At 42.3% G+C, this 17,533-nt stretch overlaps 2 protein-coding genes across 4 annotated transcripts; one reads left to right on the forward strand and one right to left on the reverse strand.

The window, feature by feature from the left end:
• Nucleotides 1-2: 2 nt before the first annotated feature.
• vrk3 (VRK serine/threonine kinase 3) lies at nt 3-6,570 on the forward strand. Of its 3 annotated transcripts, none has more exons than XM_010745148.3 (16): nt 3-132; nt 613-833; nt 926-1,084; nt 1,269-1,391; nt 1,497-1,661; nt 2,063-2,209; nt 2,579-2,628; nt 2,845-2,911; nt 3,744-3,828; nt 3,914-4,016; nt 4,112-4,204; nt 4,285-4,417; nt 4,783-4,900; nt 4,980-5,038; nt 5,123-5,258; nt 6,082-6,570. In XM_010745148.3, coding segments are annotated over exons 2-16 (1,659 nt in total). In that variant the 5' UTR covers nt 3-132; nt 613; the 3' UTR covers nt 6,083-6,570. The 3 variants fall into 3 exon arrangements, with proteins under 3 accessions (XP_010743450.3, XP_027137440.1, XP_027137442.1); XM_027281639.1 differs by lacking the exon at nt 3-132 and adding an exon at nt 150-274; XM_027281641.1 differs by lacking the exon at nt 3-132 and adding an exon at nt 283-307.
• Nucleotides 6,081-17,064, reverse strand: LOC104930385 (rho family-interacting cell polarization regulator 1). Its single transcript, XM_019270534.2, has 17 exons — nt 16,899-17,064; nt 14,383-14,470; nt 14,149-14,282; nt 13,937-14,015; nt 13,780-13,803; nt 13,609-13,662; nt 12,709-12,858; nt 12,540-12,603; nt 12,406-12,449; nt 12,196-12,321; nt 11,445-11,593; nt 11,234-11,342; nt 9,393-10,019; nt 9,038-9,309; nt 8,447-8,537; nt 8,274-8,367; nt 6,081-8,178 (listed from the first exon to the last, which is right to left on the reverse strand). The coding sequence occupies exons 3-17, from the start codon at nt 14,238-14,240 to the stop codon at nt 8,108-8,110; spliced, it is 2,046 nt and encodes a 681-aa protein (XP_019126079.1). The 5' UTR covers nt 14,241-14,282; nt 14,383-14,470; nt 16,899-17,064; the 3' UTR covers nt 6,081-8,107.
• Nucleotides 17,065-17,533: the final 469 nt, after the last annotated feature.

Raw genomic sequence — 17,533 nt, forward strand, 5'->3', positions numbered from 1 at the left:
CAGGCTGGCTTGCAGCTGTGCCACAGACCTGCAGGGGGCGGCAGCTACAGCTACAGAAGGAGCGAAGAAGAAGAAGAAGCTGGAGCATCAACAGACTGCTACAACATCGAGGACAGCGAGTGTCGTAAAGAGGTTTGGGAGGATCTCTGAGACTCTTTAAAACTGTCTTTGAGACTTCATAATTCATCGTTAACATGTGTTCAACCCAGGCGTCGGTTTGTCCTACAAGTAAAGCTTAAAACCAGAAGCTACGACACTACAACTCAGCAGCCGTGTTCGTGTTTTTAAAGTTTTCTTTCTAGTGTTAGTGAGTGAGCTGCCTCATGTCCAAGCTGTTTGGTCACTGCATTGTTGTTGCTCTGCACAGGAAGGGACACACACCGTTTAAATAACTTAATGCTCCACTGGTTTTCTTCAGATTTGACTCTTGTATGTGACACACGGTGCTGCTTAACCAGCTCACTGTTAGTGGTTTGTTTACCTGGCTCACCTGAAACACATGATTAAATCATTTGTCTGTCTCCATGGCAACGGACTTGATACATAAATGTCTTTTTTTTTCTTGTGAGGATGTTTTATTTATAATGTGTGTGTGTGTGTCTTCTCCTGCAGGATGCCTTTCCATTTCTGTCCCCAGTGTGGGACAAAGTTACAGCCTGGCTTCAGGTTTTGTCCATCATGTGGGGAGAAGCTTCCCTGTCCTGCTGATGAATCTGTCCCCGTGAGCTCCACGGCGTCTTTAAGTCTCTCTCCACCCAGAAAGACTGAAGCAGCAGCAACGTCGGTGGTTAAAGCCAGCCTCACTTCGAGCACAAGCTCTGAGCCCGCTCAAAGTAAGAGTCCACAGCATCATGTCGTCATGTTCTGTTAGGAGTTACTGGGTGTTGTCTGTATGTTTTAGACTTGTTCCTCTTTTTTTCTGCAGCTCGTGCATGTATCACCTCAACTCCTGTCACAACTCGTCCTGCACTGAGAAAGACCCGTAACTCCCTTCGTCTGGACAAGGAAGTTAAATTCAACATTATAGATGTCACTCCTCCCGTGGTGACCTCCACCAACCCTGTCAGAGATGACAAGACTGAAGGTAATTAAAATGACCTGTAAGCAGCTGCTTTGACTACGCTGCTTGCTCTTATGGGGAGATTTTGTTGTAGTAATGTGTGTGACATGCAGCTTTAACCTACAGGCAACACTTACTAGTAGTGCAGGTGTACATAAAATAATCTGACAATTGTTTGGAACATAAAGGCTATGATTTGTATCAACAGATGTTATCGTTGGGTTGGTTGCAACGCCACCAAAGCAGCACACGGTCACTTTTAAACTTGATGCAGCGGCAGAGCCAACTTTGGAGTCTTCTTCTTCTCCTGTTGGAAAATCTCCTCGAGCTGGTGAGTTGACACGTCAAACAAACACAATAAACTATGAAAAATCTCTCTTTTCTGTCATAACCTCTTCTTTCATCCATCTTGATTATGGCTGGATTCAAACACAAGGAAGGGGAAAGGCAAAACTCTCCAGTCCTGCTATGAAGCAGCTAGATGATGGAAAGAGGCTGACTGATAAAAGAAGCAGGAAAGACGAGGAATCAACGGTAGATGCCGCTCCTGTGGCCGTCTGCTCGCCCCTTTCCTCACCAATCTCCAGATCTCCTTTAAAAGGTGGGCAAAACTTCTGCAGTTATTTAAAGGGATTTAGTGAAGTGGAGGTGTCCCGGGCTTGACTGATACATACTCTGTAAATGTGACCGAAAAAACAAGGCGAGAGGAAGATCAATGTCATTCTGCACTGTCAGGAAAAAACACATGAATGCCATAAAACACCAGAGCCTAAAAACAGTTATATTTCTTCTACATCTCTAAATAAAAGAAGTTTTATTGCAGTGTTGTTGTTTATTAGTCATCCTGTTCACTTGTTTGCGTTTCACTCTGAATAACCAGTTTTGCTCTCTCTGTGTCATCGGGATGTCATCTTAAGCCAGAGAGACAAACTGTACACTTTTTTTTTTATCTCATCATTCATACAACAGAATTGGTTTGTTATGTTTTGTATGCATGTTCAGTTACAGGTAAAAGCAAAGCCAAGAAGGCAAAGTTTGTGCCCGCTGTGGAGCCGCTGCAGGAAGGTGAGGAGGTGACAGACACGACAGGCAAGAAGTGGAAGCTGGTGAAACTGCTCAGTCAGAGCACGACAGAGCTCATCTACGAAGGTGAGACCTGGTACATGACATCAGAGCAAATTATTCTATTATTAGTGATGAGAATTCACCCAGCCAACACATATACTGTAAAATACCTTAAGGCAGATACAACAGTAGTTAAGGAAAAGTACATTTAGAAAAGTTGAGATTAAATTTACATTGTTATTGCCCTATTACTTCACAACAAAGCCAAAACTGTCTTGGATGCCCAAACTCTGCTGCAGTTATCAAAGCAGATTTTGTTGCAGATGTACATAAAGAGATGGCTGTCTAGGTTGAGCTACAATTTTTATAGCAGGATGTAAAATTGACTCTAACAAAAACTAAAAATGATTTGCCTTATTGCACAAATGAATAATACCGTTTTGTCCTTTTCAGTTTCCCAAACAGTTTCACGATCCAAAGACTCAGATCACATCCTCAAACTGGTAAGTATCGCCTCAACACTCACAAATTTAAGGTGCTACATCCACAAACTGTTGAATTATTATTACATGTCTCTGGGGTGCCATGAAGAAAAAACTTGTGCATTCAACAACATATTGTTGACATTTGTTCTCTGTTTCTTGTAAATAATACTCCTTCAGCTCTGTGATCTCCCTGAGTGAGATCAATAAAGTTAATCTGATCGTTCGTCCTCACAGGGAGCGAAAGATGGAAGAATCTTCAATGAGCAGAATTTTCTGCAGAGAGCTGCGAAACCTGCATCTGGTGAGTGTTTTAGGTGGAATGTCACAGATTTAAAGACGTTTACTGTCACTCATGGAGGCTGCAGTCTTAATTACATCCTCGACTGTTGACAACTGAACTGATGAAAACTAGGAAGAGGATTAAACTTAAAGATTAAACAAAGGTAGCAGCAGTATTTATGACAGTCCCATAATCACCTTTTAACAGGGGACAAACAGAAAATAAAAACAGAAGCAGTAACAGTGTGAAATAAATATGTGTTCTGTCAGTTCGTCATTTGGTCTAGTTGCACAATATCACATAAAAGTATCCATCTCTTATTTTATAATGCATACAGAGGAAAGCAGAAGTGGACAGTGTATTCAACATCATCGTGCCATCTTTAATTCTCTTTAGCTTCGATTCAGATTTTGTTTGTCATGATGTTGTTAGGATGCATTTGTGTTAAGCTGTATGTGCTAAAAGTTTAATGTCCAGTGTTTGTAATCAGATATCAGTTTGACACGCACACATCTGGTACAAATGTTGGCGGAGGCCCAGACAGATATATTATTGTTGTTTCTGTAACCCGAGGATAAGTAAAGGATCGGGGTCAGAAGGGGTCCATAAATGCTGATTAGAGTGACGACGGAGGAGCCGCAGAGAAATATAAAGGGTTTCCAGATGTTTGCCAAAAGTAGATTCTATATTTCTTTGTTGAGTGAGATTGTCTCCTCAGTGCTGATATTATAGCATGAACTGAAGCTCAACTTGTCTGTTGTGCGTATTCGACTGCTTGTCTCAGTCCAGAACACTCAGCCTATCAGTAACTTTACACATAAACCTCCTACTGAAAGCTTTTGTCTCTCTCTAGTGGACAAGTGGATCAAACAGAATAAGATGGATTTTCTGGGGATTCCCTCCTGTGCCGGATTTGGTCTTCATGCAGATTCCCACAGGTGTGAATAAGTTTATCTGTGAATATTTAATCATGCATACAACATATGACATAATTTTACTTCAACTTGCTGTATGTTTTTATAGGTTTCTGATTTTCCCCAACATGGGCCGGTCTCTGCAGTCTGTCATGGAGGAAGAGGATGATCTTCTGTCAGAGAAAGTTGTTCTCCAGATGGCCTGTAGAATAGTGAGTGTAAACTTGTATTGTTGATGTAAAAAAAATACACAATCCAGAACGTGTAAAGATCTTTAATCCCTCCTCATATTTCTCTCTACTTGCAGTTAGACGTGCTGCAGTATATCCATTCAAACGAGTACGTTCATGCAGATATCAGCGCAGAAAACGTTTACATCAAACCAGGACAGAAATCACAGGTGAGAAACTGTAATCAGCCAGTGATCAATGATTGAAGTGTGTTTTTAATGCTGACCCCACTCTGCTTGTGTGTTGTTAGGTATACCTAGTAGGATACTGCCATGCTTTCAGATACTGTCCAGGTGGACAGCATGTAGAGTACCGTGAAGCCAGCAGAACACCCCACGAGGGCACCGTGGAGTTTATCAGCCTGGACGCACATAAGGGAGCAGGTGAGTCACCGCAGCGAATCATTTCCAACGCTTCCAGATTTATTTTCTACTCTCCATACTGGAAACCTGCATTCCTCCCACAGTCCATCTGTCTGCAGAGCCATCAGGCACACAGACTTCACATGATAAGACGGATTAGATTTCTTTTTGTGTACAAGCTTCTTTCTATATCAGACTTAACGAACAATGAAAAGCAATAAGAACAAGGTGATGTGATGTACACCTGATGTACAACCGATGTTGTAATCTCTCTCTGTGTGCGTGCGTGCGTGCGTGCGTGTGTGTGTGTGCGTGCGTGTGTGTGCGTGTGTGCATGTGTGTGCGTGTGTGCATGTGTGTGCGTGTGTGTGCGTGCACGCTCTCAGCTCCGTCCCGGCGCAGTGACCTGCAGTGTCTCGGTTACTGCATGCTGCGTTGGCACACAGGGATGTTGCCGTGGGCCGCCCTCACTCACCCGGACCAGATAGCCACACAGAAACAGAGGTGAGAGAGTTAATCACCAAATTTTAGTGCCATGCAAAGAAAAAAAAATACAAATAACTGAATAAAGTTGTCTTTGTAGGTACATGGAGGATGTTCCTGCATTGTTGAGTCACTGCTTTGGGAAGAAGAGAGTTTCCAGTGAGTTAAACTTACAAACTTAAGTTTGTGATTATAAATAAGCTCTTTGCTGAAAATTTATTGTCTACCTGTGTCACGCTATAGGTGCCTTTCAAACATACCTGACTACAGTGATGGCTCTGCAGTACTCTGAGCAGCCGGACTACTTGACACTGAAGGCTGGACTCAGTGCTGCTTTACTGCAGCTTGGGGGGTCGGTCGAGCAGCCGCTCAGTTTTTGGTGAGGACACAAGTATGCACACAAGCAGCAGAGTATGTCAGGTCAACTGAGTATTCTGGGTTTATATCCAATTATTCAGACTCTTTCAGTTTTTCCATAAAACTTTCTATTCATCCATTTTCATGTAACTGCTTATCCTTATCAGGGTTGTAGAGGGCTGGAGCTTGCGTACAGATTAAATTTTTCCTTCACTATAACAGATTAAACTCCAGTGTTGGTACCCAAAGCTTTTGGGAAAGTGACAGAAGGTGTCTTGGTGTCTTTTTTGCTTAATATTTATTAGTAATTTTTTTATGTTAAAAAGACACTATAAAGCAATATTGTTCCACATTTACATCTGCACCTCCGCTTTTACATTAAATACTGATTTTAGGGTATCAAAACATCGGTTTTAGGGTTAGAGCGGCAATGTGGTGCCATGTGACCAGCTGGGGCCTTTCTGTGTGGAGTTTGCATGTTCTCCATTTGTCTGTTATTCAGTTAATGTCAGTTAATTATTTATTCAGTCACTTTAAATTGCCCAGAAGTTTGTATATGAGCATGAATGTTTGTTAGTCTCTGTCTGTCAGCCTGGTGAGTGGACCCCAATAAGGATAAGTGCTTACAGAAAATTTGTTTTTTTCAGCACACAAATAATTAAGTTGACAGAACATGAACTTCTGTATTCTCATGTCCAGAGAGTTTTTGGTCTGCAGCACATAATTATGTATAACAAATGAAACTGTGTAAATTACACTCTTGCTAATGGAGCTATGAAACCTAAACATTAAACTGTTTGTCTTATTTTGAAATTCTGTGTGATAATATATTGTTTGCTTTTCAGAGAAATGGAACAAATAGAAGACAGTTGGAAGATGTTTTGGTGTTTGTTTTTAATCATGCTGTGATGTTTTATTGCACTGAAAGCAGACTGTTGTTCCGGTATGTGTAAACAACACTCACTTGGTTTTAATTATTTATATTGTTGTGATTTTTCAGAAGTTGCACTGTGGGGTTTAGAGTTTCAACGGGGCGACGTGAATGGGAGAGTTCTGGGTTTTGGGATATAGTTACACTTTAAGTTACATTTGTCACACTGTTCTCGTAAACTTTAACTGGTTTTAAGTACTTTGACAGATTATTTTCATGAAATGTTTTTTAATGAATGTACCCATTACACATTTTTAGCTCTGTTTTACCTGTTTGACACAAACTTACTACTGCTGAACGTTTCTTTAAGACGAGCCAACACATGGATGTGGATTAAGCTTTCATTTCAGTATGTATGTATAGTTTAACTTCCTGAATAAAACTGATATATTTCTTACTAAAAGTGCCTTTTTGATACTCAGTTCTTCAGTATGAAAACCAAAGAGCACCAGAAACACATCATTCATTCATGCTCAGGAGAATACATCTTCAATTTAAGGGCTGTTTAAAAATAAACCATTCTTCTGGAAATGTTTTTGCTCTTGTTGTTTACTGCAGTCTGTAATTACAGCTTACACATGCTTATTCAACACCACAACAGACGCGTTCGTTTTAAAGAAACCTTTATAAAGTTTAAACATTTCTGAACATAAACATTTTAACATTTCAAGACATATACAATTCTTTATATGAAACAGTAAATATCTCTTATTGTGCACACTCTTGAAGTAATTCAGAAAATAAACACTTATCTGTTGCCTGATCTCTCCTGGTCATGGCATTTCAAACCTTACATCTTATATCTCTGTCTGTCACTTGAGGCACTTTCTGAATGACGAGGCTTTTTGTAGAACAACATAAAGCATGACGCTGAAAGACTATAGCGCCCCTGTGAGGCGGCTTTTGTAACACAGCTACAGACCCGATGGCTTCCTTACACAGGAGCCTAGCTTACACACTTAAACTGATCAGTTGAGCTTTTTATACAGACATGCTGGCAGTGTGAGGCAGCTACACATGCAGGTTTAAATATAGTTTTACACTGCAGACTGTTTTAATGTTTGTAAAAAAAAAACTGGACCGTGGTGAGTTTGACTCCAATCCTTCAAGTGTTTATATTCATTCCTAATATTACTTCTTCTGTTCTTGGTGTTGCGTTAAAGGTTGAATGTAACTTCTGCACTCCATGTGTAATTCTTAATGTTCTCATTAACTGTCTCTGGTGACTGAAATGAAAGATCATGTTGGTTTTCAGGGTATATTCCCACTTTGGAAATGACTTCTTGTCCACAGCACGGTGATACGAATCTTCAGACAAACATCACATGCTCATGACGTCTTTCCCACCTCCTACCAGCAGTGAAAGAGCTCGGAGCTGTACACTGATTTAACACTGAAATTCATAACCTTGATACGTTTTTTCATATCCACAAATACTGATAGTTTTCAAAACCTTACTATGCAACTTGGTAAGTGATTGTATACCTCTTTGAGTGAAGAAATCCATCAACTTGAACTCATAAAACCTTTTCAAAATGATTAGATTACTTCATAAATGCACTGTAATAACGCCAAAAGCGAGGACGCTTTTAGCTGTTCCTGAAATGTTTACATGTTGGACACTGAATTTTCATATGACAGGAGCAGTTTATGAACGTGTAAATGAAGCGGTGTCCCACTTTAACCCAGTCAACGTGACGATGGAGTGTGTGTTAAAAGGATGGGGAGGGGTTTTTTTTTGAAAGGGGGGGACTTTCAGTCATGAGGTTAATCGTTCTTGGTCAGAACAAGGCAAATATGTGCACAAACTCGACCGTGATGGAAGAGCTTGTTTGTCTGAGCAGTAAGTGGAACATCCTCAAAGCCTCCAATCCCGCAGAGTAAGAGGGAGATGGTGATCAGAGTGGGAGAAATGGTTTAGCTATGGTTCCACTGTGTCATCAGAAGACAGAAGTGCCCAAATCGCTGGGAGTAGAGGGACGCTCCTCCTGACCATGTGATGTGTCCTCTCCTGAAACATCCAAAACAAAAAAATTAACAAACATCTCATGTTAAGTCGTCACATGAACAACGGCAGCCACTGTTTATTGACAAAATGCCTCTCACCTTGTGGTTCATCTCCCTTTTCCTCACTGTGCTCCTCCTGATCCTCAGGCATTTCTATCTGACCCAAATCCTGCAGGTCCTCCACGCTTGACTCCTGTTTTAAAAAATGTTTTTGTGAACATGAACAAACATCCACATTAACTCCTTTAAAGAGATTTTAAACGACTGATTACCTGTGATTCAGAGAAACGATCTTCATCAGAGTTCCTAAAACCTTCTGGAGCTTCCATCAGGATCTCTAGACCGCCTGCCTCCTCCTCATCGCTGCAGAGTGAGACAAAAAGTCAGACACAGTTTGAACATTTGCTGTCTTTGCAAAGGGATCTCACATAATGCATGTTGTAAAGTAAAGTAGTTTGATCTATTGAAAGCTGCCACATCACATCAGTCAGACTAAATCCAAGTGTCCAAGTTGGAAAAAACTTCATGTCGGTTGTAATTCCAGGTCGGAGATATTGGGAATTCCCGACAGCGATTATATCTTCCACAGACTGTTGGAAAAATGTCTACAAAGCATCCATCACTTTCAGTTACATCTAAATAAAATTCAGTTTTAGCACTAATGCAGCTGATTCAGCTCATTTAAAAAGGACAGTTTGTTTCTCTTTCACTTCTTCAAACACTGGTGTGATTATAGTGCTAACAGTGAATGTGTGAAAACGCTGTAGTCACAATAAGGGGAGGTTTTCCTGCTCTCATCGTCCGGCCTACGTTGTGTAAATGCACGTTGTTTATATGAAATACTACAATGATGGTCCACTGACCTTCCTCCAGAGTAAAAGTTCTTTTCATCTTTTTCCTCTTCGTCTTCTTCTTCCACTTTCTCTTCCTCCATTTTGTTTTGGTTCTCTTCATGCTGCCCGTCATCCTCCTCCTTCTTCTCTCCTTCATCTTCTTGTTGTTGCTCATCTTCTGGTTGCTCATCTTCCTTTTCCTCCTCGTCGTCTTCATCAAGGTCAGAGCAGTTGAGAAAGTCAAAACTTTCAAGGGCTGTCTCGACTTCCTGAGTGAAACTAGAAGAAGTGGGAAAAGGAACCTGCGGAAACAACAAATGCGGGTGTTTAGATATAAACGACAGAGTGGGCTGGCAGAAATATAAAAGTCAGTTCAGGAGCTGACCGTCGGAGTGCCCTCCAGTTGTATTGGCTCCTGGATGGACTGATGGGTCTCCTTTCCCTGGTGTCCTGCTTCAGTGGTGCTGTCCTCGGCTTCTGCTTTAGCCTGGTCTGACGAGTCCTCAGATGCGTCACCTTTTACCTCCTCTGCTGAAACACACACTTTTGGGGCGGTGCTCACACACAAATCCGGTTCCTCCATCAGTGACACAGGAGGTACAGAGGAAACATCGGGGCATGAGCAGCTCAGGTCTGCCGAGGTCTCAGAGAGGTCAGCTGATTGCACAGACGCCCTATCAGTCACAGTACAGTCTGGACTACTCTCACCAGTGTGGCTGTGAGAGCAGGAAGTCTGAAGCAGATGGCCGTTTGCCACCACATCTGTCTGAGAGAAAACCTCCCCGGCTTCTGTCTCGTCCTCCTCTTGGTTGGAGGAGAGCGACGGCGTCGATGCGCTGGACTTGTGCGGCGTGAACGACAGTGGAGTGGTGAGAGTGGTTTGCAGCAGGTTGGAGGCCGTCAGCCTCTGAGCGTGGTGAGCCAGCGCAGGACTGGAGGAGTCATCGGAGGATTCAGAGGAGTTGGACCAGACTGTCCCGTTCTCCATCTCTCCTTGTCGCTTCAGCAGAGACTAGAAAGAAAAGAAAGACACAGGCGACAGATGAGAAAGAGACGGTTACATCTACATAAAGGACAGGTTTTGTGTATATGTTGGTTAATAGTTATATATAGCCAATTTCATTAATCCAGTGGTCCTCAAACTGTGGAGTCATAGAGGCATTGAATGCCAATGCTAAAAATTCAAATTCTGTTTGTCTGGACCAAAAACATTTATTTAATTTTTATTTCATGCTAGCAAGACTTCAAATTCAAATATCAGTGAGATTTATTCAAACAGAAATTAAACATAAAGTGCTGTGGACTGACTTGTGTCACATAAAAAAGGAAAAACACGTTAGAATATGATACTACGGTTTACTGTGTAAGACTGTGCAGCATTAGCTTGTAAAGTTATTTCAAAGTTTGATATAAAACTTGTTTTGCATCCAAAAAGAGCAGCATGAGTTTGAGAACCACTGGACAAATCAATCCAGTCTGTCTACTGACAGACTAATTACTAATTACTTAATTACTGTAATATTTCTTTATCAACTAAACTTTGACTATAATATAGTACAGACTACAATTTCTGGGCTCTGCTAACTTGTGATTAGTCATTATTTGTTATATATTCTAGCTGACAAAATATCTGATTGAGTTTAGGTTGAAATTATAAATATGATCATTAGTTTTCTCTGATTTCTTTCACTTTGGTCACCATGCACTAAAACTACAGCTACAACTACGTCCCAACACACCGACTGTACAGAGGTGAATCGGGGTGTTGTACGGCTGAATTCACAACTTAAAGATGCCGTCCTGTCTGTCGCGTTGTTGTAGAACGCCTCCGCCAACCAGCGGCTCTGTCTGGGCCTGCCACGAAGCAATGTCTTCACACCAGGTGAGGAAGAGGAGGGACATATTGGAGCTCTACTCAACCACTATTAAACAGCTACAAGGACCACAGCTCTGTTCATACAAGCGGCTATCATTCATTCCCTGCGTGTTAGGCACGCCACTACCACATGCCCTAACACAGAGTCCTCTGTGAATATATTCACACACATCGGTGCTACCGCTACAGACAAAGCAGTTGGGAAGCAGCTGAAATAGAACAAGCCAGTGAAATGACAGTAATAATAGCCATCAGTGAGATAAATGGCAAATATGCAGTGTAATAAAGAGATTGCACACATAAACGAGTGTTGTGATGCAGGTGTGATTTTCTTTAAAAATGTGACTCACATAAAACACCTGCTCCCGCATAGAGGGCGTGTCAGGAGGGCTCTGATTGGACAGCAGCCGTTTGGAAACTGTACTGGTGGATGATGTCTGGTCATCCTTATCAAATGGACTGGAAAAGAAAGTGATAAAATGAGAGACAGAGCAAAAGACGCCTGAATAAACAAGTTCAAACTGTTAAAAGACGAGAGAAGCGTGGGCTGCAGGTCAGTACCTCCATGTAACCTCCAAGTTCAGCTTCACCGTCCCGAGATCGTTGATATCCACGGCAAGCGTCTGGGGAAGAGGGCAGAACAGGTCGAGCATTTCGCAGGACACGCTGCCCACCACCACATGATTGGCCAGGCTCTTAAGCTCCGTCACCTAGACAACCAAAACAAGCAGAACCAAGAGATGAGGACAGGCTGAGAACATCAGAGATTCACAAACTGACAGCTTTTGTGAGACGGATAAAATATATTTTCATGAAAAGACCAAAACCTACAATGACCTCTACTACTCTGATACAGATAATTCCTCTGTCTTATACACTTTCATTTATTGTACAGAAAACGCATAAAAAAACACATTAATACGCCACACCAACAGAGACGTTTCTTCATTATGATGACTATGGACACTGTAGTTTATTTTGTGTCAGTTCCACATACAGCATACTGATGCTGCAAATACTTACTAAATAAAGAAATATGCTTTAAATAGTATGAAACTTGTCTCCAATAAATGAAATTTACTGCTTTGCTAAAACTATTCAGCTGTTTTAGGAAAGTCTTTAGCCATTTTTCAAAACAAAACTATGCTTTTGTGAGCTGTTTTCAAAGATTTATGTCTTGAGTAGGATCCAGGGGACTTGGAGCTGAGTGCCACAGACACAGCCACAGGTTTACACCTTTCCATGGGACTTGTCCACAATAAGAAAAAGTAGGAACAACACCATCCTCATCATTTTAAGCTGATTTAATCACCTTGATTGACAGCAGTTCTGTGACGAGAGGCAAAAAGATATACTCTTCACTGTCCCATATCTGCTTGTTGCTGACTTCCACGCGGCCTCGTAGCCTCCAGCGTTGTCGCCCGTAACGCATTAGGACCTAATAAGGCCAAAAACAGCTGATGTGAGCGGATGTACAGTATGTCAAAACTCAAGTCTACGTGCTTGTGTTTGCATTTCTCACCTCGTACTGGTCACCAGCACACAGCCGTGCAAAGCCAGCGAGGCCTGAAACATCCGAAATGGACAAGAAGAATGAGAACTGGAGGATTACTGAGTGAAGCAAATAGGAAGTCGTGAGTGTAGAAGGTGACTCACCCTTCATTTTGACATGAAATTCTCCCATCTGGCTTTCTAATTCACTCTCAAGCGAGCACATGTGCTGCAGACACGGATAGAGGGGATGGTTTAAATAATGTAATAGAGTAATAATGTAATTTGTAATGCTGAACCGTACAAACACAGTGACCTCAGGTCAGTCACTTGCCTCTGTACATTCTCTGTAGCCCTTGTTGGCTTCACTCAGGCTCTCTCTGGCCTCCCTGCTGCCAGTGGCCGAGTTGAAGGCCGCCACCATTTTACTCGCTCCATCACGCAGTCGCCGCTGTATACAATAAGCATCGTACAGCTCCTCAACCTGGAAAAGAAAGTATGACACAGGGTTTAACAAACAGATGTAACATTAACTTCTCGCTTAAATAAGAATTAGTATTAACATTAGCATTCGTCTAATGAATTTCAGTCAAAAACTCTTGTTTTGGTCTCCACCAACTCTAATATCTTGTTCTTTAGCTGCTAAATGCTCCACTATGTTCACCTGATATCCTCTAACTGTGTCTGTCTGCAGTTTGGTGCTGAGCAGGTAGTAAAACAAGCTGAGTAATGGGAGTTAACCGAAAACCATAAATTAGTATTTAAATTCAGTTAAGAACAACTTTATTATTTTACTGCAGCTTTAAATAGACACAAAACACAAAAACCTAATGAACATACAAATAAATAAATGACACAAGGGAGCTAAAATAAGCTTAAAACAGATAAACCATACAGTGACAGTGGTTAAAGGGAAAGAGTAGAGAGCATTTAGCAGTCGGATTGCAGAGGGAATGAACGATTTGATGTTGGAGGTAACAGAGAAAATTCACTTGTAAGAACATGTCAAGAAGAAGCCAAAACACTCGATGCCATCTGTGATCTTAGAACAGATTCTGACAGTACTGTTTAGGCAGTAAAAACAAAAAAAAAAACAATGAGCTGAAAAATACTAAAAATCTCAACAGAGTTGGGTCATAATTCTCTCTGGGTTTGCCATTATGAATGATATCTTTCATATTACACATAGATCTCTTGTTTTGATTGGTTTCTTTAACTTAAAGAACGTACACACCTTGCTGAGATGAAATTCGAGGCGTCGCATAAACCTCTCTATGGCTTTCACTTGCTACAAAACAAAGAAAGAAATGATCAAACTTGACAAGCAAAAACAACATTTCCATGTTTATACAGTTTCAATATCCTGCTCTCACGTCTGTTTACGGCATGTGTGAATGAAACTCACCTTATCCTGCTCATACAAAGAACCCTGCAGAGTAAACAACAAGAATAAAAACATTTAGCATCACAAAGTATCACATTAACATCCTGACCGAGCACTGGAGATGACACTGAACGACAGTTAATACTGGTGTGACTGGTTTAACTACATGAGCTCTTACCAAACGACCGTTCCTCTTGTTTTCTCGGATCTGCTGACCCAGACTGTCCAGCTCCAGCTGGTGGACCTGCAGGTACGACCTGACGACAAAAACCCCAATCAGTTTTTCATTTTTAAAGACTCAAAAGCAGAATCCAGCGTGTTCAGCAATATTCCACATGACAGCCGTCCACTGGATTCAATGCAAACAGTGGTTGAGATGTGTTTACTCACTGTAAGCCTCTGCGTAAGGCGGCATACACTTCATCCAGCCGCTCGGGCTGGGGGGTTTTAGTGGGTGGCAGTTTGGTGGAGCCTGTGAACATCCTGCTTCCTTACAAGGCACGTTTCTCTAGGATCAAACAGTGCTGAGGGAGGGAGGGAGAGGCAGACACACAGAGATAGGGCATGGGATCATTTCTGATAAGGCCGTCAGGACTATTCCTGTTCGTTGGACAGAGAGCTCACCTGCTGAGTAGAGAGAGATTGTCACTACTGTAGCATGCTTGGGGAGTTGAGCATAGCACTGTGGCTTTAACAAACCGAAGGACATGTCCTGTAATTACACAAAAAAGACAGAGACATTAGACAAACATGTCCCTCTTCACCTCATACCTCACTGTACCTGACAGGATTTCTGCTCCTACTCTGTGATTATCAAGGATCCTGATAATTACAGAAGTCACTGTAAGGAAAAAATGTCGGGGTGGGGTGGTGGGGGGGTGACATAAACCACTCTTTCACTTCCTCCTTCTGGCCACGGCGTTTTGTTGAAAGTCGGAGACGCCAAGCACCGTGCATGCAGCGACCACAGTGGCCACCACTGACAACAGTAGGGAGTACAGCCTCTTTGCTTCTCTTCCCCTTCCTTCCCTACTTCTCCACCCCCACCCGCCGCCCCCACTTCACATCCAACACCACAGTACAGGAAGTCTCATGGCTGACTCTACACAGGAAATTCTACACAGAAGTTTGGCCCGAGAATATAAAACCATCTCTCCGCCGTGTGTGAGGGTGTAAAAATTGACCCTGTCTCTACTAGTACTGCCAATAAATGTGCATATCAGTGTGGTGCCACAGTCAGGGGAAAACTATAGGAAGAAAGGGTTGTTCCTGAGCTAATCTAGTCACAAAAGAGATTACAGATTTAGACCACACTAAATCTGTCAAGCAGGAGCCAAACCCATATTAACACAAGGGATCTGTGAATGAACGAGAGCAGGACAGAGCAACTAGTGACATCTGCTCTCCTCCATTGTCTTACACTAAAGTCAGATCCAGGGGGGAGATATTTGCCTCATTATAAACAGACGGGATCAAATGTTCCACCTGTTGCTGAGATTGAACACACACACAGATTACCTGATCAAAGCCTTATGAGGAACAACACTGCTGCTGACATGAGAAATAAGATATATACACCCGCGCTGTCTTTCTATGTGGTCGGGTCTTGGGCTCGAGGTTCACCAAGGCCGGGGGTCCAGTTAAACCGCTAATCTTAGCTGCTGCACACTGGGAGGATTAACCGGAGTTGGTCTCGGTTAGAACATGGCAGAGAAAACGCACCATGCCAGAGGGCCTTTACGGATAAAAACATTGCGCTGTCAGCCGTCTTTTGCCAAGGACTTGCACCCTGAGGTGGGCACAGCTATGAAAGTGCAAAGTCACACATACAAGGAGAGAGCTCTTAACACACTCCCACCTAGTCATACATAAATAGCTATACCTGAAGCCCACGCAAACACTCAGCAGACTTCAGTACTACAGATAATTATCAGTGCCAGTCGGCCAGTTTCCTCTCTGTCAGATGTGCCTTTATCCCTTTCCTTATATTAGGGATCATTAAGGGGATTAATCCTCCTCACAGAGCATAGAGAACAAAGAGGACACTGTTTTCAATCACCTCACAAGACTGGAGTTTAAAAAAAAAAAAAGTCTTTCACACACTCACATATCGCCTCGATCGGGCCTAGACAATCTCAGAAAAACACAGATTTACTGCTCGAAGAGAGCTGCAACCGACCTTCACTTTCACTACAACATGATTTGTTTTAATACACAGGTTGTTCATCTATAAATTAGAATTAAACAGAGCAGATTTTTCTTTGATAAATGGCCTAGGTGATGAGTCTATTATCAAACTAGCTGCTGATGGATTGAATCCATTCATCTTCTTAAACTGAAACAAATCAGTTAGACATCACTGCAGCCAAAAGTGAAGTCTTAAAATGGATTTAATCTGACCTAATGCCAAAACCCCAGGATCTAACGTGTTATACCACACCAGGAAAAGGGAATGAATCATGATTATTTCTGGATGTGACTAAATTCCTATCATCCACTAATGGACTAATCATTTCAGCGCATATGTGTGTTTATATATAATTTGTCATATATAGTCAACACCCCATTAGGCCATCCACACTTTGCGGGTCCAAGTGTGTTGTTGTTGGAAGAGGAGGAGGAGGAGGAGGATGAGGATGAGGGGTAATGGTGTTACAATACAATGCAAACCACCTCTCTTCCAGATTACTGGATTAGCCTAACACGGCGGCAGCAGGCCACTGAGTCGGATAAACACACTCACACATCACGGCCGTGCTCTTTACTTCATAACGCACAGTCAAAGGATGGAGGAGCTCCAGCAGCAAACTTAAGACACGGTGTCGAGCCAGATTTTGTATTCCGCACATATCCCACCCCAGCCCCCGGAGCTCATCACAGGCCACAAAAAAGTCCACTCCCGTCCGCAACAGGACCCCCTGAACGCCCCTCTTCCCCGGAAAAGTGTCCGTCCACCAACTCTTAACACCGAAAAACAGCTCGGGAAAAGGGGGGACAAGTCAATCACAGCCAGCTGGCGGACACAATGTCGACACCATCACAGGAAAGCAACTTCACGTCGGACGGACTCATGCCTGTGTAGAGAAAAAATTAACGGGCTTCTTGTTGTGACCTTGGCGATAAAAGCAGCAGACCCCTACCTCTGTTTTAATGTCCGACAGCCCGGAGGAGATGACCGGACTCTCATTTCCAGCGCGATGCTCCACGCAGTTAGCAGAGGTTTACAGTTATTCTGGGCGCTGTCCCTCTCCTGGATTTCGCAGTTTTTTGTATCCACATTCAAGCGAGCAGCAGCTACACCAAGCGACTTCCGGCCACAGGTTTTCACAATAAAAGCTCAACCCAGCAACCAAGATTTCGGACACAAAAATGAGTGAACAAAACTGATCTAGGGGAGCAGATGGAGAACTCGAATAGCCCAAGCACTAAACCTTGGGGTACACCAAAGGACTGACAACAAAGCAGGAGTAAATCTCAAATCACACATTTATTTTCTTTTAGGGTTTTATAATTTATATACATACCACACAGTCTATTAGACCAAAATGCTCTTTAAAGGAATAGATGGTGAAACCCTCAAAGAGAAACATTGGAGTGATTCCTCTCCTATACATTATATAGAGCAACATCTGTGACTATGTTTACTTTTTTATATATAGTTTTCTATTTGTAACAATCTTACCACAGGTTGAATTTCAATTCAGATTTATCTTATAGCTGTTTACTCTTTACTGGATGCTTGAATTTCCCTCGAGACCAATACAGTATCGAGTAT

The sequence above is a fragment of the Larimichthys crocea genome, chromosome VIII, assembly GCF_000972845.2.
Source record: "Larimichthys crocea isolate SSNF chromosome VIII, L_crocea_2.0, whole genome shotgun sequence".
NCBI lineage: Eukaryota > Metazoa > Chordata > Actinopteri > Sciaenidae > Larimichthys > Larimichthys crocea.